This window comes from Pagrus pagrus (assembly GCF_965226575.1).
Source record: "Pagrus pagrus genome assembly, chromosome: 2".
In the NCBI taxonomy this organism is placed as follows: domain Eukaryota; kingdom Metazoa; phylum Chordata; class Actinopteri; order Spariformes; family Sparidae; genus Pagrus; species Pagrus pagrus.
Window position 1 is genome coordinate 11,764,138 of NC_140186.1, and position 26,770 is coordinate 11,790,907.

Below are 26,770 nucleotides of genomic sequence, written 5' to 3' on the forward strand. Positions count from 1 at the left end.
CCGAGAGCAGGGCAGGTTGTAGCAGGTTAATCTGGCCCCTCTGGTGTCATTTGAAAGACTCGATGGAAACATAACAGAAGATGTTCGTGATGCACCTCAGGAGTTTCCAGCCGCCATGTTTATAGACTTACAGCCCACAGCTCCATAACGTGAGCGACTTTATCAGTGGAAAGAGTGAGCAGACCTGCTCATCAATAGACAAACAACAACAATCGTGTTTGTCAACAACAGAAATTGAGCATACTGTGGAGTAACAAAGAAATCAGGATTAACCCTCATACAACTGATAAAAAAAATATTTTTTTTTCACTAAAACCACATTTAGTACAAGGAAATGGTCCCTGTCCAAAACTGCCATAAAAATACTAAATATGAATATTGTTTCACTGAAAATGAATGAATGTTTGCTCATTATCATCGGGACTGATGTTGGTTGAAAAATGTAACCCAGTGAAAGTTGAAAATAATATTAATATATCATATTTTAATGGCATTTCTTGACATGGAATATTTTATTTGTACTAAACGTGGTCTTTTATGAGTTGCACAAGGGTTCAGTTTTATTATGAGGCGAAGCTCCCTGTAGAACTCAAGGGAAATAGCATGTATATGAACAAAAAGTGGCTCTATCTAGTGAAAAAATAGTAAAAAATTACAAAAACTCATCCAGGACCACAGAATGAAAGCCTGATTACATATATCATGAATAGTTTTAATGAGTTTTATTCAGTTTTAACTGTCTGTCTGTAATATACACAGTGTATTACAGACATAGTATGAGCCGAGGTTGACATTTAAAACAAAAACAAAAACAGAAATCATCAAAATGATCCAAACATGAAAGTTAAAGAAACATAAAGTGTACCAACAGTTTCATGATGGTTAGTTAGTTTAGTTTTGAATTCAGGTGTTATTTCCCCACGTGCCTCCTCCTCCTGCCGCTGACGTCGCGCGATGGCCAGCCCGTGACGCGCTCGCTGTATTTTGCGTGCGGCAGCGCTTCAGCTGAGGAGGAGAAGGAGGAGAGGACTGCTGTGTTACTGACGGGTTAACTGCTCTAGTATCGTCTTTACGCTTCATCACGCGGACGGACATTGCACCTGGGAGAACATACAGACTGTCTGCCGCTCGTTTTAATCACCTTTAACGCGTTTTTCTCCGCAGACACCGCCACCGACGGGCTCGCACCTGCCACGGAGCATGCACAACAAAGACTGATCCAGCAGCACTGCGCCGTGCGGCAGCACACCGAGCCAGGCTGCCCTGCCAAACCTCCGAGAGACTCATTTATTCAACGAGCCTGGGGGCTGGCGCTGCAAAGGAGGAGACATTTGGTGTTGGAGCTCCATATTGCAGGCCGAGCTGCCCGACGGGTTTAATTATAGCAACACTTGCATGCGCGTCTTACTTTATCGCTCGGACATCCAGTAGTAGGCGATAATCTGAAGGGTCGAGGAAGGAGGAGATCGGGCCTCCATCGGTGTTTTGTAATCATTTAATCATCGAGCAGTTTGATGGTCGCCATCAGCAGTCCTGTGTGTTCAATGTTCCCTTAAAAACACGGGAGCATTATGTGGGTCAGTCCCGAAGATGTGTTACTGGCGGGCGCATTATGGATCACCGAGAGAGCCAATCCATACTTCATCCTCCAGAAACGGAAAGGCCACGGGGATGGAGGCGGAGGACTGGCGGGTGAGTCTTGTTATGGATCACTAAAGAAGACATATTCATGTTTGTGTAAATCCAAAGGTTACTGATAATGACGGTCAGGTGGAGTGTGTTGTGTTGATCAGGAGCCACATGGACGGATAATGTGAGGAGGATCACATGACTAATCAACTGCCACAGGTGGCCTTTCACCTGGATGTGACTGTCATGTGTGTTTCCTTCACTTTGATTGATCTATTCACACTCTTAAAGAAAGCTGCACCTTTGACCAGTCAAACAAAACCACTCGAGACACAAAGTCCAGCACACCTACTGTCTGATCATATCATTCCTCCAGAGATTAGGTCATATCATGTTATTAGAATGACTGCCTGCGAGGGAAATCAGCTTTTAAAACATCACCACAATGCAAATAATGGCAGTGGCCGCTCATGTGCAGCTGCTAATGGCACAACAACAGTGAGTCTGTTTGACCACCAGCCAGGGACATGGTCTGTTTGCTCGCTCATGCTGAATCATTCCCCTTCTTCTTCTTCTTCTTCTTCTTCTTCTCCTCCCTTCTCTCACTCCAACTCCTCCTCCCTCCTGCTATTTCATCCAAAATGGGTCAAGCAGCAGGGGCACGAGGAAGAGGAGAGGAGAAGGAGGAGGAGGAGGAGGAGGGACAGGTTGACAGTTTAACAGCCTGATGTCCTGTTTTCTCTCTCAGAATTTAGAAAATCGGTTCATTCCTTGACCTGAATTCAGCTGGTTGCAGGTTGTCACAAAGCGAGGCACTTCCTCAAGATGCTGTTCAATGTCTTTGAGGACATAGAGGAGATGATAATACATGTTCAGTTTAAATATTGAAGGTCAGAGTTTGACGCAGGGCCTCAAGCTCGAGTAATAAAGCAGGACCGACTTTGCCAAGGCCCAACAGTCCCCTCTAATTCAATAAAGCCTAATCGGATATCAAACCCTCAATTTTAAACCATCTATAACTGCTTAACCGTAATCTAGGATCTGCATCAACTTGGAGGCCTGTTTTTTAATCAGGATTCATCCATTATTCACTGAGAAATCAATGAAAAAACGTGCTAACAGGCAGCGTTAAAGAAAGTGAGAAAAAAAATCCTGAAATCCGTCCCTTTTATCCAGATCCAGATCAAAAGTTAATGAGCGCTATTCTGGGCCGGGACACATCCTCCATCCAAGTTTAGTGGAAATCCGTTCAGCAGTTTTTGTGTAATCCTGCTTACAAACCAACAAACAAACACAACAAAAGGACAGGAGTGAAAACACAACCTCCTCGGTGGAGATGGTTAATTAAATTACCACAAACCAGTCGCCCCACTCAGCGTCTTACTGTGTGTACAGCCATTTATATTTAACATGCTGTGTATGAAGTCAAATATCACAGATTGCAGCAGTGGGTATGAGGATTATTTCGAGGCATTCACTGCTTGTGAAAGTGACACCTCCATGTTTGATCAGTGTTGATCAGCTCAGTTTCTGTTCCCTGCTGAGAATTTGTCCGTCAGTGTCAATGATCACCGAGTTAAATCTCCGCCGCTGAGGACCAGTCTGACTCAGGAGTGGGCGATAGGGATAAAATCAAACCATCAATCATATCAATCTTGTTGATGATAATGATATATTTTCGTGATTATATTCCAGCATTCCCAACATTTGTTTGCTGTTTATAACTCAAAAGCTACCCCTTTAATATCTCTGGGTGTATTTGGCCTCCATTACTCTATAGTAATATTACATTTAAAAGACTTGTCCATCAATGTGTTGAATTTGTAATGTATTAATTAACTACATTAACTAAAAGAAAACAGACATCCCAGTCAGGTTGATATCCATAAAAGCTTTCACAATTGACGTTTTGAGAAATGTACAGTATCAGCGGTGCTCAACCTGAGGGTCAGGGCCTCCACAAGGGGGTTGCAACATCAATCTACAGGGTCGTAAGATAATTACAGGGGTGAGAAATAATAACAATGAAATTCTGCTATTCATTGTCTTGGGCTTTAGGAAACAGTGACATTTTTCACCATTTTCTGACATTTTATAGACCAAACAACTCGATTTATCAAGAAAATAGTCGCCAGATTAATCTAATGTGAAAGTAATTGTTAGCTGTGGCCCTTGACATACATATATAACAGATTCAGCATGTAAAATGTGTGTTTATTGAAATTAAGGTCTGCAGCCTCCTCATCAGTCTCTGCAGAGTCTTTACTGTGGCAACACAAAGTGTGCTAAGTGGTGCTGGGGGATGATGTCATTGTTATGTAAATGCTGAGCTTGCTGGCTTGTACTGTGTGCCAGTTGGCACTCGGTGTCCAGTGACACTGGCACTGTTCACCAGCACTCCTTCCAGGGAGAGGGGAGATCATCAGTAGCACCAGGACCAGGAGCGTCATACAGAGTCGGGCACATCTGTAACGGGGCTGGAAAAGAGGGCCAGTGAGGCACATGTGTACTTGTACAGAAGCTGCATGAGTAGAGATGGACAGTTGTGGAACATATGCAGTTCCTCCAAAGGAAAGCTAAGAAGTAATTAAGTCTGGAGAGGGTGAAGGATCTGATGTACCTCTCCTTCGGGGGTTTTGAACTTATCCGAAATAGAGCATTGGTCTCCATCCAAGCTCCTCCAAAAGCCTCTGTCAAAGTCAAACAGAAGAGCGTTTGAAGGGTTCTGGCCTGGATCGTAATCTAATATTCAAAAAAGAGAAAGATCCAAGGCACTCCTCTGGCAGAAAGGTTAAAAAGCCTTTATTTAAATATTAAATATTGACAATGCGTGTTCTAGTTAGGATTTTTTGGCTTTTTCAAACTTCAGTGTTCCCGACCAAAGAGCATCTTCATCACATTTTGTTTGTACTCCCTGAGCACTTTTTCTCTCTAGTAACCTAATACATAACATTCCCGCATTAAGAACAAGCTGATGCTTTTCTATATTTTATTTTATTGTCTAGTCACATCTTCCTGACTCCTTCCAGTAATGCTCACAGAAACATTTTACTCAAGCTAACTCGGGGTGCATTTCATTTGGTCACCTGTCGCCATAACTCCCGAGGAGGCATCAGATGATACGGCATAGTGAGAAAGGAAGTCGAAGAGCGTGACCAAACGTCATGTTATAAAACTTTAAATCATTACCTCATGAGTGAAACATTTCTGAAGGGAAATTACAGAAATTACATACTCACAGACTCAAAAGCTTGTATGGTAAAATAGATGATGTTCATTAATGGTGTTTGTATGATAAACGAACCCACTGCGTCATGATTTTACACCTATAGCTAGAAAAGTAATTCTATAAATGATACTGAGATTTTTTAAACTTTTTATTTCAACCAATTAAAGTTTGTCTTTTATCTGTCTTTCCACTCAAAAATAGACGAGGAGCACCTACGTCCATGGAGCGGCCTCCCTGAACACACTGTAACTTTGCTTGAAACAAAAGCCCACAACGCTTAAAAGAGGCTTAAACGTACCATTTGACCTCACAGAGCTGCCTTGTGGGATGTACCAGCTCAGTTTTGCGTTATAATGTAATTTGCGTGACACATTAAACCTGATAATCTGCCAGCTTTAACAGTCACTTCTTATCCAAATGAGTTTGCATGTACAGTACAGTAGTTTGAAGGACGGAGCAGAGGCACAGCTGAAGGGACACAAAGGAAGTGTCACATCAAAGTGTCTTTGTGGACATATTGTCAGTATCTTCAGAGGAGGAACGAGAACAAAACTTGCGTTAATCAGACTGTAAATAAACTCTGAATCAGGCCGTTGTGTCAGCTGTTACACAATGAGTTTTAGAGCATTAAAGTTGCACAATGCTTTGAGTCACTGAACAAAACCATATTTCACAATCCAGCTGGTAATTACTTTACGTTCGGTTGGAAGTGTGTCATGTCAGACGGATACTGACTGTCTTCTTTGTAGGCCACCTTGTGATCCTGAACTTCATGACTTAACGTTTAACGTCAGCGGGTGTTGAGACACAGATGTGGAGACGCTGTAAAAATGCATTTCACTGCATATGTGGACGATCCAGGCTCATCTCAGGTTTCTGTAATCTGAAACACTATTGATTTTAAAGTCTGAGGGAGATGTGGCCCTTTGTGTGCACAGCAACCCCCCACCCCCCCCAGGCTGTTTTTTTTTTTTTTTTTTGGCAGAAAGAGGATGTAAAAAAAAAGGAAAACAAGAAGCCTTTCTTCTCATGTTGTTGGTTTGGTTTCTCGTTCTTCCACTGAGTGAAAAACAGTAATGTTGATTTCAGAAGTGTTTTGTTTTTTCAGCTATGACTGTGTCCTTGTTTCTGCGAATAGAGCACAAAGCGTCACATGATTTCATAGCTTGTTCTGTTCACAACATGAGTGTTTTCCTCCCTCTCCCCAGAAATAATAAATAGAACATGTGCCATTACAGCTGTCTTTTGTAGGTTGTGCACCCACTCACACCTCTGTCAAAGCAGACACGCGGTTTGATGAGTTAATTCTGCAGTGGCATGTGATGTTCGGGGATGCCGGTTGCACAAAAAACAACAAACAAACAGCTTTTTTCCACTTTCTAGGTGTTTCACTTATATCAGCAGAGAGAGGGTGGATGTGAAGTGGTCTTACACCTTTGGTGGTCCCCTTTCTTGTGCGAAACCCCTCAGTTTCCTGCGTTAAACCTCAGGTCGCACGTCGTGGGCTGAACCTGAAGTTTAAATGCTGGCACTGCTGTGTCACCATTTTGAGGGGAAGAGCTGCTTGAACACATTCGAACCGTCTCTGAGGTCAGCGTGTGAGCAACTGTTGAACTTTTTGTCTCGGACTGTTTTTTTTTTTTAACCTTGTGATTGTCTCTTGTCGAAGAGGAAGTTGTCTTCACACTCAACAGCAGCTTTATGTTTGTCACAAAGGCACGAAACCAAAGTGTCAGGCTGTATTAACTCATTAGTTTCAGTCTGATTAAGCAGAACGTCTCTTTTATTGACTTCTTCAGCCCTGTGGACGGAGTTAAGTGGTTACACACACAAGTGAATATCTTGTTAATGTGTTCATGGTAGTTCTCATGGCACATGGCAGGGATCAGTAACCTTTGGCATGTCAGTAGACTTCAAACTGTATGTGAGGTTTAGATACAGCTATTTATTGAGGCCACGTTGTTCTTATTGTTGCTGTTTTGCATAAAATGCTTGGAGGGACTAACAAGATGTAATGTCAAGAGGACAATGGAGATATTGCTAGAGGAGCACATGACTGGACAGACAGACAAGTAGAGGGACTGTAGCTGTAGTCCAAGGTTATTAAAAGATGTAGGGCCAGTGAGTCTTTTATCAAGACATGTTTTTCTCTGAAAATAAGAAAACATTTCAGCAGCTCCCCTCACTTGTCTCCTCTCTCTCCCCTCCTCCCCCTCATCCTCTCACTGTGTGACTCATACAGTGTTTGCCCTGATGAGCTGCTGAACAAAAATAACCCGTCTCTCATGGCAGTTGAACGTATACCTGCTCCACACCGAGGAGAGTGTTCACAGTCACCGACAGCTCTGCAACCGCTTGGAAAATGGTGTCAACATTTCAATAGATAGAGCTGACTTGCAACGGAGCGTGGACCCACTTTCTAATTAGGAACCCTTTCCAAAAAGGTTTTTCAGTTGAGACTGCTCTCGGATAAGTTTTAAGCCATTATTTAGAACAGCTTTTTGGGTTTCCAGGCTGTGAAAATCTCTTGGCTGGTGAGTTGTTAATAGTTAAGTAATTAACAAAGTCATAATGTCATAAATAAAGGATCAAAGGATTATCTCATCAGAAGCCAGCAGCAAAATCTAGTCCTCTGCAAATATAAATGTGAGTGAGTCATTTATAAAAAAAGGGATCTTACAATAGTGTCAGAAGATCTTGATCTGGCTGGCATTTGCCTTTTGTTACATATTTTTATTACTATTTCTCTTTTTAAAAACAGCTTTTTGCAGGATGCGTGGCGATGAGGTCATGTGTCTTAGACGAAGGAAGGCCTTTAACACGTTTCAGTTGCTTCACGTGGAGCTGAAAGCCCGCGGTGCTCTCAGAGCAGGACATTATTGACTCTGATGAAGAGTGTTTGTTGTCTTAGTCCATGTGCTCCAGCGTACTTTGCTCTGTGTTCCTGAAGTTTTTCCTGAGGTGATGTTTTTATTTGTGGCCATGTAAGATTCATTATAACGAGGATGAAACAAAGTAAACTTTTGAGTGTTTGAGTGTTGTACCACCAGACTGGAAGGGGACTATGACAAGGTTTTTCAGGAGTTTTCGGTGGGAGAGAGGAGCTCCCGTTGGCAGTGGCTATGGGGTTTTTAACTTTCAAGACCTTTTACATGTACAATAACCTATAAAACACTGACGGAAAGGAGAAAACACATAAAAGAACAATAGGTCTCCTTTTAAAGCGATATTTCTTTTTCCAGATTTCTCTCTGGAGCTGTTTCACCACCACCCACAATTATTTTAATTATTTGTATGTTTTCCCAGCTTTTCCTTTGTTCACAACAGCACGCTCAAAGATTTTCTGTATTCAGTACGCAAGCTGCCCGGTTTGAGTTCGCTTTGTCACATTTCCAGTGTGAATATTAGCTGAAAACATCCTGGAAGCATCTCATGCTTTCCTTGCTAGCTGTTGTCTTCTTTTCCTGCCTTTGTTTTCCGTGTTCCTTGGCATGTTACTGCACCTGCACAAAATTGCATCTATTTCCTGTACAGAGAAACTCTGGCATCTGTTAAACCTTTATTTCCTTCCATTAGCACATTCATCCTTTTCCTCAGGTGACTTTTATCTTTTATCACCCTCTCAGCCTTTCAATTACTGTCACACTCTCTGCTGTCGGCCTTCATTCATCAACTGGCTTCAAATAAGACAATCGGATCTAGTTATGGTGTCCAAATACAACATAATCAAACCAGTCTAAGACATAGTGACACAGGATATATATAGATAACTGGTTGAACAAGTAAACAGATGCATTTAATGTCAAGCCACAGGGTGTTTTTTCATGCACTCAAACCATAAACCACAAGACCTCATGAGTTTCCCCTTTTCTGAAGCGTAACAAAACGGTCCGAAAGTGTCGAAGCGCTTAATTGGTTCTGCATCTCACATGGTCATTTATGGTTGTTACATGTCTGTGGTGCTTCTGTTTCACAGTGGAACAAATCTATAAGTTGACCTGCATTATCAGCTAATTAAAGAGTGTGACGTGTTTATTGGTTTTTGGACTGACACAATAAGTTCTTTATTAAACAGATCTCAAGTGTGTGTGTTTCTTTAATAACAATATTTTGGGCTCTTTCAGGTTTGCTGGTTGGGACCCTGGACGTCGTCTTGGACTCCAGTGCTCGAGTGGCCCCGTATCGGATCCTGTACCAGACCCCAGACTCGTTAGTTTACTGGACCATTGCTCATGGTATGTGGACTTTAACACTTGGGTTAAAAACTGTGAGAAAACAAAGCAAAGGAAGCCACTGAAATCTGCTTTAAGCTGCTGTTATCTGCACATTTCAGTTATACAGGTATGAGTTACTCCACTGTAGACACCGTTGTATTTGAAATCCCCTGCACATCCCTCCCCCAGCCACCACACAACACATGATGCCTTTTAGCCGCCGAATGCCAAGCATTACATCATGCCCCAGTGGTTTTAAAGGGCAGGATTACAGGAACGTGTGCAGCAATCGATACTCAAATATCAGTGAATGTTACTTTTTTCAGCTTGATGGATCTTCATTATAATTTCCTGTCATCGGCTGGCGTTCACAGTGATGTAATCTGCATATTCTGTGTGTGCAGAGTGCTTCATAGGCAGTCTGTGGCAGTAAATCATGCAAATTTGCAGCAACACTCGACACTGATTAAAAACAGCACTCTGTTTTCATTTTTAGTGTGAAAATGAAATTATCCTCCCCTCCATATATCAAGAAAAGCTGTGACACATCCAACACAAGACCAGGGCTGCAATAATTATTTTCTTGATCAATTTATTTCCACGAAGTTGACATATTGTATTTAAACTGCTTGTTTTCTCTGAGCAGCAAATTATCACAGTCGAAAAGCTCAAACTAGTGACGTTTCTGGCATTTTAGCTTTAAAACTTACTTAAACCAATGCTTCCCAACATTTTTTGTAAGACATACCCCCAAATCCGAGTCAGATTAAGTCAAGTACCCCTTCATCATTTTTGAATTAATGTCTGACTTGATGTTTAACTATTAATCTTATAAAAGCGGATGTAATGATATTTTCATACAAAAGAACCGTTGATGTTAAGTTTGCATTAATGGAGTTACATAAGCAGATTTACATTTAGTGATCTATTTCAGCTGTTTATCTATTATTTAAATATCAATGAGGACACGAAATCAGTTTCAGTTTGTTTTTTTTAAATTAGTTGAGCTACTGGTTGAGAATCGGTGTCGTTTCACTGCGGATGATGGGGACCCTTTCTGAAATGGCCGCATCCCTTTTCTTAAAGCATAATTTGTAAAAAAAAAAAAAAAAAAAAAGTGTTTTTCAAAACTAGCTTGCACCAAGAAGTGTTCGAATGAGAATGTATCGCTTTCCATTAGCACCTTCCTTTGTGACTGGCTGCTGTTGATTCTGGTGTGAAATGATGCTACATGCAGTACAGTATAAACGAAGGCTAATCAACAACCTTTAACACGTGCAGAAAAACTGTTCATTAGATAAAAGATGTTAATTAGAATGTAATATATCAGATGGACTGATTACAAGGTTTCAGACATTAAGATCATTGCATCTTATTTGCTGAAGCCTACACAGAAAGTTGTACGTTAGCTTGCTCAAGTAGTTTCTAATGTCTCCTCCCTTTTTCCTCTCGGACATCGCATTGTCTAAAATCACATATGTTGAAGACCATTTAAAATAAAACTATTTTTTTCATCGGTGCCCTTATGTCCCCACCACTTTTCAACAGTGAAACTGTAGTTTCAAAGAAGAGATTTTTAGCAGCTTTAAACTAAATATTTCTGATTTTGTAGTGTTACCTCTATTAACATTGTAAAAATTATATTTTTGGGTTTGAATTTCTTTTCCAAAACTACATAGTGCACCTTTTAAACCATTTGTTGATCATCAAATTAGTTCGATGTGATGATTGACTAAATAATACATCACTCCCAAGCAAATGTGCGTGAAACATAACAAAGGAGTTTTTGTTGTGTTCTCCTTTTCATTTGTACATGTACAGCAGCACAGTACAGCATGTTTTGTTTTCTCTGCGCTACCATTATTTTAATGCTTAATTTGCATATATGTGGGAGTTCAGTGCCAAATAAATACAACCCACACTTTTTGGGAATGCACAGAAATAAACCAGGATGATGCTTTAAAACATTTTGGTGTCAAGCTGTAATTAGCCGCAGGTTTAAACTCAATGAAGACGGGGTGTGTGTGTAACCACGTATTTAATTTAGCCGTTCCGTACGTGAAATGAGTTCTATTTGTGTTCCCTTTCTGAAATGGAGGCCCACACAGGACTAGCCTGGCTTTGAAATGGCCATTGATCCCTACTTCGCCTCCCTCTCCTGCTCCTCCACCCCTCCCAGTCCTTAATTCCTCAGCCCAGAGATAGCAGGAGAGTGGAGCAGTCTGCCAGACGAGGCTAATTCACTGAATGTGCACTCACTGAAGGGCTGCTTGCAGCAGTGTTGAGGGATAATGCTGCACAATGGCGGCCATTACTGCAATCAATTTCTCCTGCGGCCAAAACAAAAATCAGTTTTAACCTCGCTGATCGCTGATAACAGTCACAAAATGGTCATTTTAGTGTTTCTGTTCAAACAGAAAATGGATGACGTGCATTTCACTTTCCTCTTTGCTCTTCGCATGTGACTTGCCCTGATGTTTTTGCCACCATCAGCCTGTCGTCCAGCTTAACCTCAACTCCCAGCTTAATGTTTAAGACTACAAAATAATACAAAATACCTCTCATTTCTGAAATAAATGAAATCACATGTGGCCCAGCACGACATCACAATCCCGGTTCTTTCTGAAACATGGTACTGTCCATCATGCTCCTCATGTGAACCCAGCGGTTGAGTGCACTGACTGTCCCTCCTCATTCCTCTGCAGGAACCTCCCGCAAAGAGATCACAGAGCACTGGGAGTGGCTGGAACATAACCTGCTGCAGACTCTCTCCATCTTTGAGAACGAGAACGACATTACCACCTTTGTCAAAGGAAAGGTCCAGGTAACTGATCACAAATCAGAGCTACACACTACACTGTTCGCTCCTCAATAAGTTTAATTTCTGAGATTAACTCTTTTATCTTTGATGCATCTGGCATTTACAAGTAACAGAGCAGTGATATTTTGTAAAATGTTTATTTAGTCTGTATTGTTTGATAACTGCAATACCAATAAACGGATGTAAAAATAATAAATACATTGAACGAATCACAAAATTTAAAAGAAAAGACAGAAAAACACAATACATGAAGACTTAAATTGAAATTAATTCAAATTGTTTCAAGACAGTAACAATTGGCATACAAACTAAATAATCATACCAAAAAGAAATACAGAAAAGTGAGCAGGAAAATACATCGTGACAATGTACTGACAGCCATCAGTTACTAGATCTTGACCAAGTGAGAACAATATTTAAGGATAATCGATCTTCTCCGTCTTCTGAGTGTTGGATTGTTGAACTGCCTATCTCATCAGAATGTGTATCCCTTCCCTCATTTCTCTTTGTTTCCCTGAGAAAGGTACAGCAGAACCAGGTCATCAATATCCATTCTCCTAAGCTGCCGACACAGCTGAAGTGCTTAGTGGCGCGTGCTTAGTGCCACGGTTTACAGAGCAATATCATTCATCAGCGTGGATACTCGCGTCGTTTTAATTTTAGCTATCGTTGTAGTCCTTGGTGTCGACAGCCCTTGGGATGTGAAACAGATCCGTATTTATGAGGTGATGGTGCAGTTTCTCTTATTTAAGGAGAGCGGTGTAGAGAATGACACAGCTGCTGTTACATTTAAGAGGGTATTAAAAATCTCCCGTGCGAAACTAGGGGTCCCATCCAGACCTGAAAGAAGTTTCGCCCATTTGCTGCTGGCAAGATGAGGCTAAGGTAGACACGCAAAACTGTAGCAGCCGTGCTCGACACGTATAACAATGTGGAGTTTGAAATTCTGCTGCTCCTCTCCTCACAATCCCAATCTTTCATGTCCCGGCTCATCACCTCATTCTGTCTCTTTCCATCTCGCCTCAGGGGATCATCGCAGAGTACAACAAGAACCACGACGTCAAAGAGGACGACGACACAGACAAGTTCAAGGAGGCCAGCGCCAAGTTTCGAAAGCTGTTCGGGATGCCGGACGAGGAGAAGCTGGTCAACTATTACTCCTGCAGCTACTGGAAGGGCAAGGTGCCGCGCCAGGGGTGGCTCTACCTCAGCATCAACCACCTCTGCTTCTACTCCTACTTACTAGGAAAAGAAGGTTGGATTTATTCTGAAAACACATCCTCATTTACTATACTATATGTTACCTTCTGTATACTGATATTTCTCTGATTTTTACCCAATTTTAATTTTGTTGACACAAAATAGTCGTTTGGCAGCAGCATGATCTTTTATTGACAGATGTTATAGCTTACACCTTAGACGCACAGTATATATGGTCCATTTTCCCGTATTTTACATATTTCTCATATTGTAGTCTTAAGATGAAGGTCCGGTACTCCAAAAGATTTTTTTCACTAACAATCACAACATAATCGTCCCTGGTTTCATGAGTTTAAATGCATCTTTATGTGAAGCCAAACACATTTTAAAGAGATATTCACTCTGTGCCAACTCATCTTGGATTGTGCTCAACCATAAAACGGCAATCCACTTCTATTCGAATGCTTTCATTGTCTTTGTAAGCAATCTTGCAAATCAGATCCAGTAGAAGGACAAACCCAGACCAAATGAAAATGAGCAACCAGGCTTTTTTGCCTAAACCTAACCTGCAAAAAGCCACCAGGATAAAGTCAAGCTGTTGTTTTAAAATACCCAGATCGTTTTAAGAAAAATGAAACATGACTTTAAATGGAACAACACCCTTCATCGTTTATTTTTCGTGCATTCTCAATGTGAAATTCCTGCATGTCTTGAACCATGTCCTGAGGGCTACCTTAGCTCATTGGTTTGTCGTGTCTTGTCAATTTTTGCTAATGTCTTTCTCTTTTTGCAATCGTCAGCCAAACTGGTGGTGCGTTGGGCCGATATCACCCAACTGGAGAAGAGCGCCACCCTCCTGTTGCCGGACGCGATCAAGGTGAGCACCCGCATCAACGAGCACGTCTTCTCCGTCTTCCTCAACATCAACGAGACCTTCAAGCTGGCGGAGCAGCTGGCCAACATCGCCATGCGTCAGCTCCTGGACAACAAAGGCTTCGAACAGGACCGCTCGCTGCCCAAGCTCAAGAAGAAATCGCCCAAGAAGGTGTCGGCACTCAAGAGGTAAGAAAAGAGCTGGACACTTGCTCGTGAATTATAAATGCTGTCGAAGCACGTTTATGACATGCAGTCGATTGAACATTAACATGTTATGGATTGTGGAGTAGTTGGTTAACTATGACGGAGGTTTAAAGTGTAAAATGGTGTTGCATGATATATTTTAGTAAAAGCTGCAGAAGCACAACACGTGTTTTGGAAATAAAAGAGTCTTGTGCCTTTTAAAATCTAGTAGATCTCTGAAGCCCCTGAGAAAAGCCTCGAGATCCTAATTTTGTTTGGTCAAGCGCTTTTTATGTGAGCATGACCTGGTATTACTGCAGTGCGTCTGGTGTTGTATGATTGCTCTTGCATAACTCTTCACTGATCTACACAGATACTTTATTGTCTTGTTAAAATCACTCATTTATCCACGTTATGTAACATTTGAAAACTGAACTATTCACTGGACTGTAATGGTAAATTTAACAGGGTGTATTTTAGATATACAGTGTTGTTTTCCATGGGAGGAAGTATGAATGTTTGGATGTAAGTGACTATTTCCACCTCAAATCCTCATCTAATATGATTCGTTACGGTGCGTTTTATATCCTTTCAGGGATTTGGATGCCAGAGCTAAGAGCGAACGTTACCGGGCGCTCTTCCGTCTCCCCAAAGATGAAAAACTGGACGGACACACAGACTGCACCCTGTGGACGCCCTTTAACAAGATGCACATCCTGGGACAGATGTTTGTTTCCACCAACTACATCTGCTTCACCAGCAAGGAAGAGACGCTGTGTAGCCTCATCATCCCGCTACGAGAGGTGAGTCGCTCTGTCTAAATGTGTCTGTTTATGAGACGCTTGCATGCTGATAGACGCAGAGTTACTATAATTGAAAGAAATGTAGTTTAGTCTTTTGTCTTTTTCAGCACTTCAATCAAAACTGCAGTGTAGCTGAAGTAAATCGCTAAGACACGTCAATGTGTTTGATAATGTTGTCTGGTAGGGGGTTGTCACTACCCATCTGCTCAAGACAGACAGACAGACACACACACACAAACACAAACATTGTGTTCAAAATGCAGCTGTCATGCTGAATCACATTCAAACATTTAACCATTTTGTTTACAGACGGCTCTGGACTGGGTTTCACCAGGTGTTTGTAAATCCATAAGAAAAAATGTCAGACATATTTCATATATGATTAATCGATTCTCAAGGCAGCTGACTATCAGGAAAATAAATTCTTTAAAATTTGCATTGCGAGGTTAGTCAACATATTTTATAAGTTGGCTACATTCGACGCATGTAAAGATGGTTTGTTTGTTTGTTTGGTCCTAAATGAGAATGTTGATTTCTGACCCTTTTGTTCATCTGTAGCTGCTTGTTGTTTATTCATTATTTATTATATAGTTAACAGTGATTATAAATGTTCTTCCAGGTGACAATTGTCGAGAAGGCAGACAGCTCCAACGTGCTGCCCAGCCCGCTCTCCATCAGCACCAAGAATCGTATGACTTTCCTGTTTGCGAACCTGAAGGACCGAGACTTCCTGGTCCAGAGGATTTCTGACTTCCTGCAGCAGACCACCTCCAAGATCTACCTGGAGAGGGAGCTGACCGGCAGCCTAAACAGCTCAGACGACGAGGTGAAACATTGGTTCTGTTACTATACTGTGATTTAAAAATGAAATCCAGGAAATAATCTGAATAATCCAACCAGCGGTGGCGACAGTGTCCATTTAAAAACCTAAATATAACTTGCATCTCCTCCAGGTTTACTCCCAGCACGGATCTCTGCTCTCCAGCAGCCCTCAGCCCTCTTTGGGCTCAGAAAGCGAGCGCACGTTTAACCTGAACGACAGCAGCGTGCCAACGGCCACGCAGGCCCTCATGACCATGTACCGCCGCCGATCACCTGAGGAGTTCAATCCCAAACTGGTGGGTTAATGCACTTTTGTCGAGTACAATTTAAAGCATTTAATCTTGTCAAGCAGGGAAGGGCACGATATGACTCTGTGTCTAATTTATTCAGCTTCCTTTAAAGACCATTTCTCCTCTTGAATCCTATTTTTTGCACACACCATTACACTGCATAGAGAATAAGCTGCATGGAGAATTGCTTCCAACTGCAACCTAGCATGAATATTTTTCCCACAAGACTGTGTGTAAATAAAGCCTTTTTGTTAACTTCACTTCAATGGGAACTTGACTCTGCATTATACAGTATTACAGCATCCATGCTTTGTTGAGTGTGCAAGAAATAATCTATTAAAAATAAAGTATTTTAGTGCAGGATTAAAGCAGGATTACAGTAATTGTGGTTGAGCCACTGCATCTCATGAAATTGTTTTCCCTCTCTGCTCAGGCGAAGGAGTTCCTGAAGGAGCAAGCGTGGAAGAACCACTTTACAGAGTACGGACAGGGGGTGTGTATGTACCGGACTGAGAAGACGAAGGAGCTGGTCCTCAAGGGGATTCCTGAGAGCATGAGAGGAGAGCTCTGGCTGCTATTTTCTGGTGAGGAAACGCTCAGGGAAGCCTGAGACAAACACGGGCTGAGCAGAGCACACACTGAGCATACAGTACTGCAAATGATTCAGTCATGCACTGAATGCAGACCACACCCTGCATACTACGTGCTCACACTTGATCAAAACACCACGTGATGCATATTTTAAGCAGGTGCCATGAATCGACAGAAACCCTGTTGACAAACTCTGTTTTGTAATGTTATAAAGTATGTACGCCCAAGAAAAGCCCTGCATCTAGCTTACAAATAATTTTTATTCTCGTTTTCATGATGTTATTTTAAAATGTATACATCTGATTCATCTTAAATGCATGTTTGATGCATTAATATCTTGTTGACAACACATTCACTGACATTAAATTGAAGACTTGTCAGGCCTCAGACTAAAAAAATTTGACTAATCTGCTTTATCCTAGTCGATGCCTCCGGCAAGATCTGAAGATGTGCCTGCCCACCTCCCCCTATTTAAAATAAGCAAAGGCATTCATTTAAAATGACAAATGCTTTCTCACATTTCAGCCACTAAACGGAAAATAAATCATTTTTCTTCTCAGATTGTTTCTTTCTGAAGGTTTTTTACCAACCCTGTAGAGGTAAAATATGCAGTATTTCACTAGAGAAAGTGAAGAGAAAAGCAGTCTGGTCACTTTCAGTAATGATCCTGCTGACATGACAGAAGTTATTTTGAATATCCGGAGGAAATGGGGTTTGCAGAAGTAAAAATGAACTCACTCGAATTTGTGTGAAACGGCTCATTCAGAAAGCATACTTACACTTGTTATTTTCCATCAGTGCTTGAACACAACATTTTAAACTTGGCCACCAAGCATCAGTTGAATGTAAAATTCCCACCACCTGCAGTCTGTACAGTCAGCAGACCTGGTGACCGTCATTCTTTAACATATTCAGGTATGCAACAAACTCCAGACTTTCCTGTTCAAAGGCACAGTCATGCAGCAGCTTGTGCTCACACTCACCTGAGCAGAGCCAGGTTACAAACTGCTCCTCCCTCCCCCTCTCTCCCCAGTGACCCACTTATGACTCGCTCAGCTGTTGTCATAGCTGCACTTTGTTCACCTTAGTCACACTTACCTGCACATTCTCTCAGGAGTTCTCCTTCCTCTAATCTCTTAAAAGGAAAAATATTTACCAGGCTTATTTGAAACATTGCTAGTTGGTGTCTGTTTGTAGAACAAAGGGTGTAATAACTGGTTTGGTGAGCTCAATGAGCTGGTTTACTGAGGTACTGGGATAACTGTGGAGAGTAAAATATGGATCTGTGTCAAATTTGGTTAACTCGACATTTTACTCAGTGAACAATTTTTCATCTTACAGCATTTACAATGTTTTTATTATTTCCAAGTTCAAACTTAAAGGAGACCTATTATGTTGTTACACTTTTATCCTTTCCTTCAGTGTTTTATGTGTTCTTGTGCATGTTAAGATCTTGAAATGGCCAAAGTACAGACCCTCAGTAGCTCCTCTCTCCCACAGAAAACACTGCTCCTGAAACACCCCGTCAGTAGTCCCGCCTTTTAATATTGTGACTTTGTGACATCACACTATGTCACCATGTCATACATTTGCATAATGAATGTCTCGAAGCTAGTTTGACATGTAAGAATATATTAAGCACACATGCGCTGTTGTTGTTAGCGGTGCTGGTTCAGGTGTGTGTGAGCTGACCAATCAGAGTATTCAGGACGGGGGGCCTTAAAGAGACAGGAGCTGAAACGGAGCGTTTCAGACAGAGGGGGAATACAGAGCTGCAGCACTGGACAGTATGAGAAAACTGATGTGTTTTTTGAGCATTAAAGCCTTTAAACCTATTCTAGTAGTGACCCAAAATAAAATTATGAACTCTTTAATGTTTTCAGTGCTCTCTTCAAATCAGAAGAGACTTTGTTTAAGACAGAAATACCAAAATAAAACAACCTTGATGTGACAATGAGGATTGTAAAGCATCTTTTGAGGGAGCTCGTTGAGTCTACTGTTTCTCCGTGAAGGCGTCAGATTGCTGACAAGATGTAGGGCATGAGAGTGTGATTCGCACGCTGATGGGTGACTGAAATACATAATGAAACTAATGTATTTCTGAAAGTGAAATTCCGATAGGATCAGTTTTGTGTTTACCGTGATGGCTTATGTATCAAATCACATCAAGTAGCCTCGCTAATTAGTAAGTAATTGTAATAAAAAAGGCACAACAACAATAAAAGGCAATGAAAAAATGTAAGATAATACAAAATACAAGCTGTTTTAAATCTTAAATCTAATGTATTTTTCATAGGGGCGATCAACGAGATGGCCACCCACCCGGGATACTACGAGGACCTGGTTGAGAAGTCTATGGGCAAATACAACCTGGCAACAGAGGAGATCGAGAGGGACCTGCACCGCTCTCTCCCCGAGCACCCGGCCTTTCAGAATGAGATGGGCATCGCCGCCCTCCGCAGGGTCCTCACAGCCTACGCATTCAGAAACCCAAACATCGGATACTGTCAGGTACGTGCACCCTTTGTTTTTATTTTGACGTGAACTGACAGAAACCTTGCAGCCCTTGACAACACTTGAATTTTCATCCTCTCCCTCGACACCTCAGGCTATGAATATTGTAACATCTGTGCTGCTGCTCTACGCCAAAGAAGAGGAGGCGTTCTGGCTGCTTGTGGCGCTCTGTGAGAGGATGCTGCCTGACTACTACAACACCAGGGTTGTAGGTCAGTATGTGCATGTGTGTCTGTGTTTTTAGGTTGTTTGATTTGACACTTTTCAATTTGTTTAACAACCTCTCTTTTGCCCCCAGGAGCTCTAGTCGATCAGGGGGTGTTCGAGGAGCTGGCCCGCGAGTACGTTCCTCAGCTATACGACTGCATGCAGGACCTCGGGGTCATCTCCACCATCTCGCTCTCCTGGTTCCTCACCCTCTTCCTGTCTGTCATGCCGTTCGAGAGCGCGGTTGTGGTGGTGGACTGCTTCTTCTACGACGGCATCAAGGTCATCTTTCAGCTGGCGCTCTCCGTGCTGCATGCCAACATCCACCAGCTGCTGGGCTGCAAAGATGATGGAGAGGCCATGACCGTACTGGGCAGGTAAGACGAGGAAAAGAGGGATGAAATATCTATTGAGCCTTATTCTCTCATCATTCGTCAGTGCCAGAACACAAATATTACTCAACCTTCAAACTGTTTCCCCATCTCTCTGACATTTTTGACATATCTGTCATGCGTCTGTTCCAGATACCTGGACAGTGTGACCAATAAGGACAGCCCCCTCCCTCCCATCCCCCACCTGCACTCCTTACTCACAGACAACGGAGAACCACATCCAGAGGTCGACATCTTTAAACTGGTCCGCAGCTCCTATGAGGTATTTAACCTGGATGATAATGTGTGTCTATAAAACTGCTTAGTTCTTGTTGTTTGTGGTCTTTTTTTTCCTTTTTTTTTTTTTTGCTTTTTGAGACATGAAGGGAAAAACAACAAATCTGAGTGTGTGACTCATCATATCCAGTTTTGTCTCCCCCTTCATCTGAACATTAGTAACTCGTTTCTTTTCTCAAGGAAGCTCTAATGTCGCAACTTTCAATTCAGTCGTTTATGTTTTTAGTTTATATGATTTTAGAAGTGCAACAACAAACTTCTTAATGGTTATGAAACAGTCTAAATTTAATACTGATGCCTCTATATGACCTACATGAGCAAAACCATCAGCAAGAAGATTTTAAAACATTTTTTTTATGTGCTGAAGATGTGGAGTCTCTCAGCCTGTGAAAAGAAGCTGCTCTGGTGGTATGGCAACAGATATTTCTATAACCAGACAGCATCAAAACGACAGGCTTAATATAATTAATATTTTATGTTGGCCTTGCTACCAAGCTTTACTTGCTATTGGCTTATTATCATTGCGACATTGAATTACTAGAAGATAATGATAACTCAAAAAAATTACTAGTACAGTTATGTTTGCTGTAGGCATACATATGAAGTAGGTGCGTGATCGTTACTAAAACAATCGTCGTATTACAGTTATTTATCTCACATAGCCAAAAAAGGGATACATGATTGTTTCATTTAAGAAAGAAAAATAACTTCTTCATTCACTTCCAAAACAAATGCGCATGCTAGCCAGATGAAAATCTTTTTTGAGAGGAGGCGGTGGTGCTCATCCAGCTTTTGTCCACCAACAAAAAAATATGTTTCTCGCAGCTGCTTTAATTTTAATCTTCTCACAATCTCTCCGTTTCTCCTTCTTGTGCCAGAAATTTGGTTCAATCCGTGCAGATGTGATCGAACAGATGCGTTTCAAACAGAGACTGCGGGTCATCCAAACCATTGAAGACACAACAAAACGCAACGTGGTAAGAATCCACTGACCTTGTGTAACAGAAACAGAAATTAGTTTGTTCAAATGTTCAGGAAGAGTCAGTTTTTTCAACTGTACAGTGACATCTTCAGAAGTCTCTTATTTCTGACATTATTATCTATTTTATATTTTTAATGAATGTGATTAAATGTATGTTTCAGGTCAGGACAATTGTGACCGAGACTGCCTTCAGTATTGATGAGTTGGAGGAGCTCTATGTGCTCTTCAAGGTGAGTTACAGCTTACATATTCATGTTGTGGGATCATCGCACATCGCACCTTGTTTGTTTACCTCCAGCTCCCACTCACTGTTCTGCCACCGCGCTGAAGTGAAGTATAGACGGGAAAATCGAAAAGAAAGTCTTGTAGCCTCTACAGAGAAAATAAATGATAGCCGCCCTCAAGGCCTGGACATCAGCGCTCCAGTTGTTCTCCTCTTGCTACTCGTGAAGATTTAATTTGACACTTTTGTTAATGGAACGGTGTTCGTAATGATTCAAATTAGTCAAGGGTGAAATTGTTTTTCAAAGATACTGTCAAAGCACGTGTTGCATTTCCCCAAACATGACAGAATTCAACCATGTTGTAATCATTTTTCATGTTTAGATTTTACTTGATTTGCATAAAATATGCTACAGATCTCACCCCTCTCTTCCCCTCCTCAGGCGGAGCACCTGACCAGCTGTTACTGGGGCGGCAGCAGCAACCCCACAGAGCGCCACGACCCCAGCCTGCCCTACCTGGAGCAGTACCGCATCGACGTGGAGCAGTTCAAAGGCCTGTTCAACCTGCTGTTCCCCTGGGCCAACGGAGCCCACTCAGACCCCCTGGCACTGCGCTTCTTCCGTCTCCTTGACCAAAACGGAGATACCCTCATCAATTTTCGGGAGTTCATCAATGGCCTCGGTGAGTAGAGTGAGGTTGTGTGTGTGTGTGTGTCTTGACGTTTTACGCAGTCATGATGGAAGCAGCTCAAATGTGTCCTTTCGCTGACGCTTGTCGTTGTGTTTTAGGTGTTCTGTGTCACGGGGACCTCACTGAGAAGCTGAAGCTCCTCTACAAGATGCATGTCATACCCGGTGAGTGTGCAGCGATGCAATTCAGTCGTCTTGAGGAAACTGCAGAATGTATTAAGCGGAGCAGCTGGATTATTAGCTCTACAGAAAAGAGGTGGCTCAGTGGGAAGAAGAAAGCCTTTGAGCTCGTTGTCTCGCTTCACCAGACAAATCACTTTCTCAGGATTAACTTTTTCGTGTTTTCCTTGTGAGATCACTGCCAGAAAATAAAACATTTTTAACTGCTAAATGTTCATAATTTGGACAACATGAAACATGGCTCACAAAATGTTTTCACAAGCCAAATGAAATGCTGACAGAATTTTAAATTCTTGTCTGCCAGAAATCAGCCATGAACAGGAGGAGCCGGACTCTGCCTTTGAGGCCACCCAGTACTTCTTTGAAGACATCACTCCAGAAACGTCTATCGGTAAGAACCCGAGACACACTTTATTATATCACCTTACTGCACGTGCATAATCATATATGAACAAACATTTTATGACCCCACACCATACAGGGTGCTCCAGTCTTTAAACCCCCCCTTCTCACCATTGTGCCATTTTTATAGCCAATTTAACCCACCCACAACACCAACAAACTCAAAATAAAATAAAAATGATCTAGATCAGGTTTTCCCAACGCTGACAGTGGTGAAAGCACAAAACAAAAAAGTTAAATTATGCATGTAAAGCACTCTTCACAGCGAGTGTCCTGTGTTGAATATGCAGAAGGGAGAGAAACTGCCTCAAATACCTTGATGTGATATGAAAGCTGTTAATTAATCTTGTTAACTTTTTGAGTGATCAGGAACAGGCAGAATGAAAAACAGTATATGTTTCCCTTCAAAACATGGAGGATGCTGCCAAAAGATGGGTGCTGAACATTCAGTGTAGCTATTGGAATTGGATGATCTAATCATTTTAAGTGTCCTCCCTCCGCAGGTCATGACTCAAAGTGCAGAAGTGAGAAGGATGACGGCTTCGTCCGAGTTACATTTAAGACTGAAAAAGGTAAGCGGCACAGTCGGGTATCGCAACACAAATATAAACTGCCCTTTAGTCTTGATTAAAAGCCAAGGAAACTAATTTAGAAGCAAATACATTTTTTATTTTAACGTCACATAAAATTTTATTTGAGAAAAATATGGGTGTGATTTCTGAAACGACATGTGAATACAGAATATATCCAACATGCTGGCAACTACAAGTTGTACTCATTTGATACCAAAGAAAAGAGGAAAGATTATATTCAGACTTCAAACAGGCAGACGTTGTTTGCATCTAAAACCCAAATGTGACTGAAATGCTTGTTAATGTTAATAACATTAAGGTTATTAACATGTTATTTGTACATCTCACAGTGAAGACTTTGAACACTCCTGAATACCGCCATTACCTGAAACTGTGGAACGAAGAGACAAAACCTAAGAGAGAAAACACAAAAGACCTCCCCAAGCTCAATCAGGTAACATTTCACCCCTCTATGTGTCAGTTTTTATCTACACTGTGTGAAAACTCAGTAGTTACAGTAAACTACAACGGACATCTTTTGTTTTTGTCCTCCAGAGCCAGTTCATCGAGCTTTGCAAGACGCTGTACAGCATGTTCAGTGAGGATGTTGCAGAACAGGAGCTCTATCACGCCACAGCGACAGTCACCAGCCTGCTGCTGGAAATGGGAGAGGTGGGAAAGCTCTTCTCCTCCTCTGGCAGAAAGGAGCTCATCACAGAGGGTAAACCAGAGCCGAGCATGTGTAGGAGAGATGCTGCCGAACCTAAAACCTCCCAGGAGGCCGTTTCTGGTGGTGCGTTCCAGCAGCAGGACCAGATCGACGCTTTCGTCCCTGCAGATTTGGAGAACAAGCCGAGCCAAGACGAAGGGAGCGAGCTGCTGCCGCCTATGCAAGACATCAAGCTGGAGGACTCGTCTCCCAAAGACATGGGCACATCATCCGCCATGCTTATCTCGGATGATGAAACCAAAGATGACACCTCAATGTCATCTTACTCGGTGCTCAGCGCAGGCTCCCATGAGCTGGATGAAAAGCTGCAGTGCGAGGACATTGCAGACGACACGGTGCTGGTGCGCAGCGACTCCAACGGGGAGAGAAGTAACCGGCCTCACGGCGGCGGACCCCACGACAGAGGGCTGCCTCACAGCACCAGCATCGATAAAGACTGGGCCATCACGTTTGAGCAGTTCCTGGCCTCGGTGCTCACCGAGCAGGCTCTGGTGCACTATTTTGAGCAGCCAGTGGAGGTGGCAGCTCGAATAACCAACGCCAAGAATGTGCGTAAAGTTGGGCGCCCTCGGCTGTCAACGAGTGACTATGAGATCTCGCTATCCGGCTGAGGCCTTTTAAACGGAGACTTCACATAAAGACTTTCACTGTTTTAAAAGGGAAACATGGTTATCAGTCATCGGTGTAAAAATGTCTGAATGTCTGAGTGAATTTTAGAGGACAATGAAGGTAAATGTAAAATGTGAGTGTATGATAGTTGAATGAATGTGACCAAAAACTGCTCTGTGATGTATTTTACCAGATGTGAAAGACTTTTATTATAACAATCACTAGATTCTGTCCAGCTAAGAGGGAACAGGACATAAATATCAAGGTTTGCTCCGATGAAATCAGTGTGAACATGTAGTAGCTGTACTTTATAAGACATTATGCATAGGTGTTAATATTGTAATCTCTAGCACTTCTTAGGCTATGTAGATGTAAATGTCCACAGATACAGTACAGACCTAACCTGGGATATTGATAGTCTACGTACGATCACCTAACATTATCAAACTATTGCTTCTGTACTTTACGATTCCATTTGTTGTTAATCACTTTTTAGTCCGTCATCTAATGACGATATGGAAACATACAAAACAAAGCTGTGAAAATTCGACAACAAACTGAATTTTCATATATAACTGTGTAAACTCTACTTCAGCTAAAGCGAAAAACTATTTTCTTTTCCATGCACATATCTACGACTTCCTGGACATTCACTCCACGACATGATGTTTCTAATAATAACTCCAGTGTGCTTTCTCTAGTTACTAGTGATAAATACAAAACAACTTATACGATAACAGAAAAATGACACAAACACATTTTTCACTCAAAAGAAAGCGACTCACAGGTGATTGTTAAGGAGGCTGTGTGTGCTAAGATGTGATGATTACACTAAAAGATGCTGTTGAATGAAGAGCCTGCACTTTATGTTGACAACATAATGTGATCCACTAATATGTATTTGCTTGCCATTTGCCTCTCTATTGTTGTCTGCACTCCCGACTCAAATGTTTGCCTTTTTTCTTTTTTTGCTCTGTACATTTTCACATTGCTGTTTTCAACTTGTTTTTATGTGAATATTTTTTTTTATTATTATTTTAAATGTCCAGGAGTTACTTCTCTGGATTCTGATGCATTGTGTATCACTCCATCTAATTAAAGTTACAGTATGATTGATTCGATACTGCACAGTACGACGCCTCGGGCCTTTTTCATTTACCAGCAGGACACTGAGTGTTACTGCCATCTGGTGGAGGATGGTTTGTACTTTTAGTCACTTCAAGTATGATTAGTGTTATTACGATACTGGAATTTTCAACCTTGACACAATACCTTGGAAGTTATTGGTATTCAATGCCATTTTCGATACCACTGGGATAAAAGGACTCAACATTAAGGTCATAACAACAAGATACAACTTTTTATTTTCTTGGCTAGTAGCAGAAAACAGCAGAAAGACTGTATTGAGCATTACACATCACAATTTTTTTAGAAACATTTGTTTTTGTTCTCTTTGAATCAGGCCTTTAAAAATAATGTACTGTATGTTGGAGAAAAGAGAGAAAGTGTAGCTGGTATAGATTCTGCAGAAAATGAGTATTGAAACAGAGGGAATCATCAAGCATCAATACGCTGTTCCACAGACATAAACACAGCGTTGTAACTTCCTTTTGCAGGCACCTTTTTATTTATTTATTTATTTTTTTTACAAAATCAGAAACTGGTGCTTTACAGTAACTCAAATGTAAGTGGATTCACTGATGTGAGTTGGAATTGAGCTTTCTTTCTTAGACATACTCACATTAATTAAGTGCCAGTGATGAAATGTAACTAAGTACATTTACTCAAGTGCTGTGTTTAAGCACATTAAGGTACTTGAACAATTAGTTTTTTCCAGGTAAGGGAACTATTGTACATCTTTTCTCCACCATATCTATTTGACAGCTAAGGTTTGTAATTACTTTGTGGATAAAGATTTTATACAGAAAACCTCATCAGTTTACAAAATATGATGCATTGTTATAGATTTATCCAGTCAAGTAGGTAAAATAGTCTCCACCTCGACTAACTACAGTACAGGGAAATGCTGCTTAAATGTTAAAACATTAGCAACAAGAATATAATTACTTTCGTTGATTAAACGAGAAAAAAAAAGACAGATTAATCAGTTGTTTGGTCACAAAGCTTTCACAAATTCTGATTTTTTTTTCTTAAAAAAATGACTCAATGATTAAACGATTAATCGTTGCAGCTCATACAATATATACCAATTCCAGTAAAAAATATGTATGTATACATACACACATACATACATTTTCTCATGATTCTCTTGTTGTTTTTAAGTAAAATTTTAAATGCATATAAAAATCTGCACTATGTTCTTGTTACAAAAGT

At 41.4% G+C, this 26,770-nt stretch overlaps 1 protein-coding gene across 1 annotated transcript; it reads left to right on the forward strand.

Moving 5' to 3' along the window:
- The first annotated feature begins 774 nt into the window (after positions 1 to 774).
- tbc1d9 (TBC1 domain family, member 9 (with GRAM domain)) lies at positions 775 to 25,569 on the forward strand. The gene is made up of 21 exons (XM_084372456.1): positions 775 to 1,692; positions 8,983 to 9,093; positions 11,778 to 11,896; positions 12,920 to 13,148; positions 13,894 to 14,155; positions 14,748 to 14,955; positions 15,575 to 15,781; positions 15,909 to 16,073; positions 16,501 to 16,651; positions 18,955 to 19,169; positions 19,267 to 19,384; positions 19,471 to 19,756; positions 19,904 to 20,033; positions 20,926 to 21,024; positions 21,191 to 21,259; positions 21,695 to 21,935; positions 22,043 to 22,108; positions 22,428 to 22,514; positions 23,029 to 23,097; positions 23,448 to 23,551; positions 23,653 to 25,569. The coding sequence occupies exons 1-21, from the start codon at positions 1,572 to 1,574 to the stop codon at positions 24,436 to 24,438; spliced, it is 3,843 nt and encodes a 1,280-aa protein (XP_084228582.1). The 5' UTR covers positions 775 to 1,571; the 3' UTR covers positions 24,439 to 25,569.
- The last annotated feature ends 1,201 nt before the right edge of the window (positions 25,570 to 26,770 follow it).

Bases quoted from the DNA above. Each gene is read 5' to 3' on its own strand.
- tbc1d9 (XM_084372456.1), top strand. From the start codon at position 1,572: ATGTGGGTCAGTCCCGAAGATGTGTTACTGGCGGGCGCATTATGGATC. The intron at 16,074-16,500 runs GTGGGTTAATGC...CTCTCTGCTCAG, and splicing joins AGGAGTTCAATCCCAAACTG to GCGAAGGAGTTCCTGAAGGA. The intron at 19,170-19,266 runs GTACGTGCACCC...TCGACACCTCAG, and splicing joins CAAACATCGGATACTGTCAG to GCTATGAATATTGTAACATC.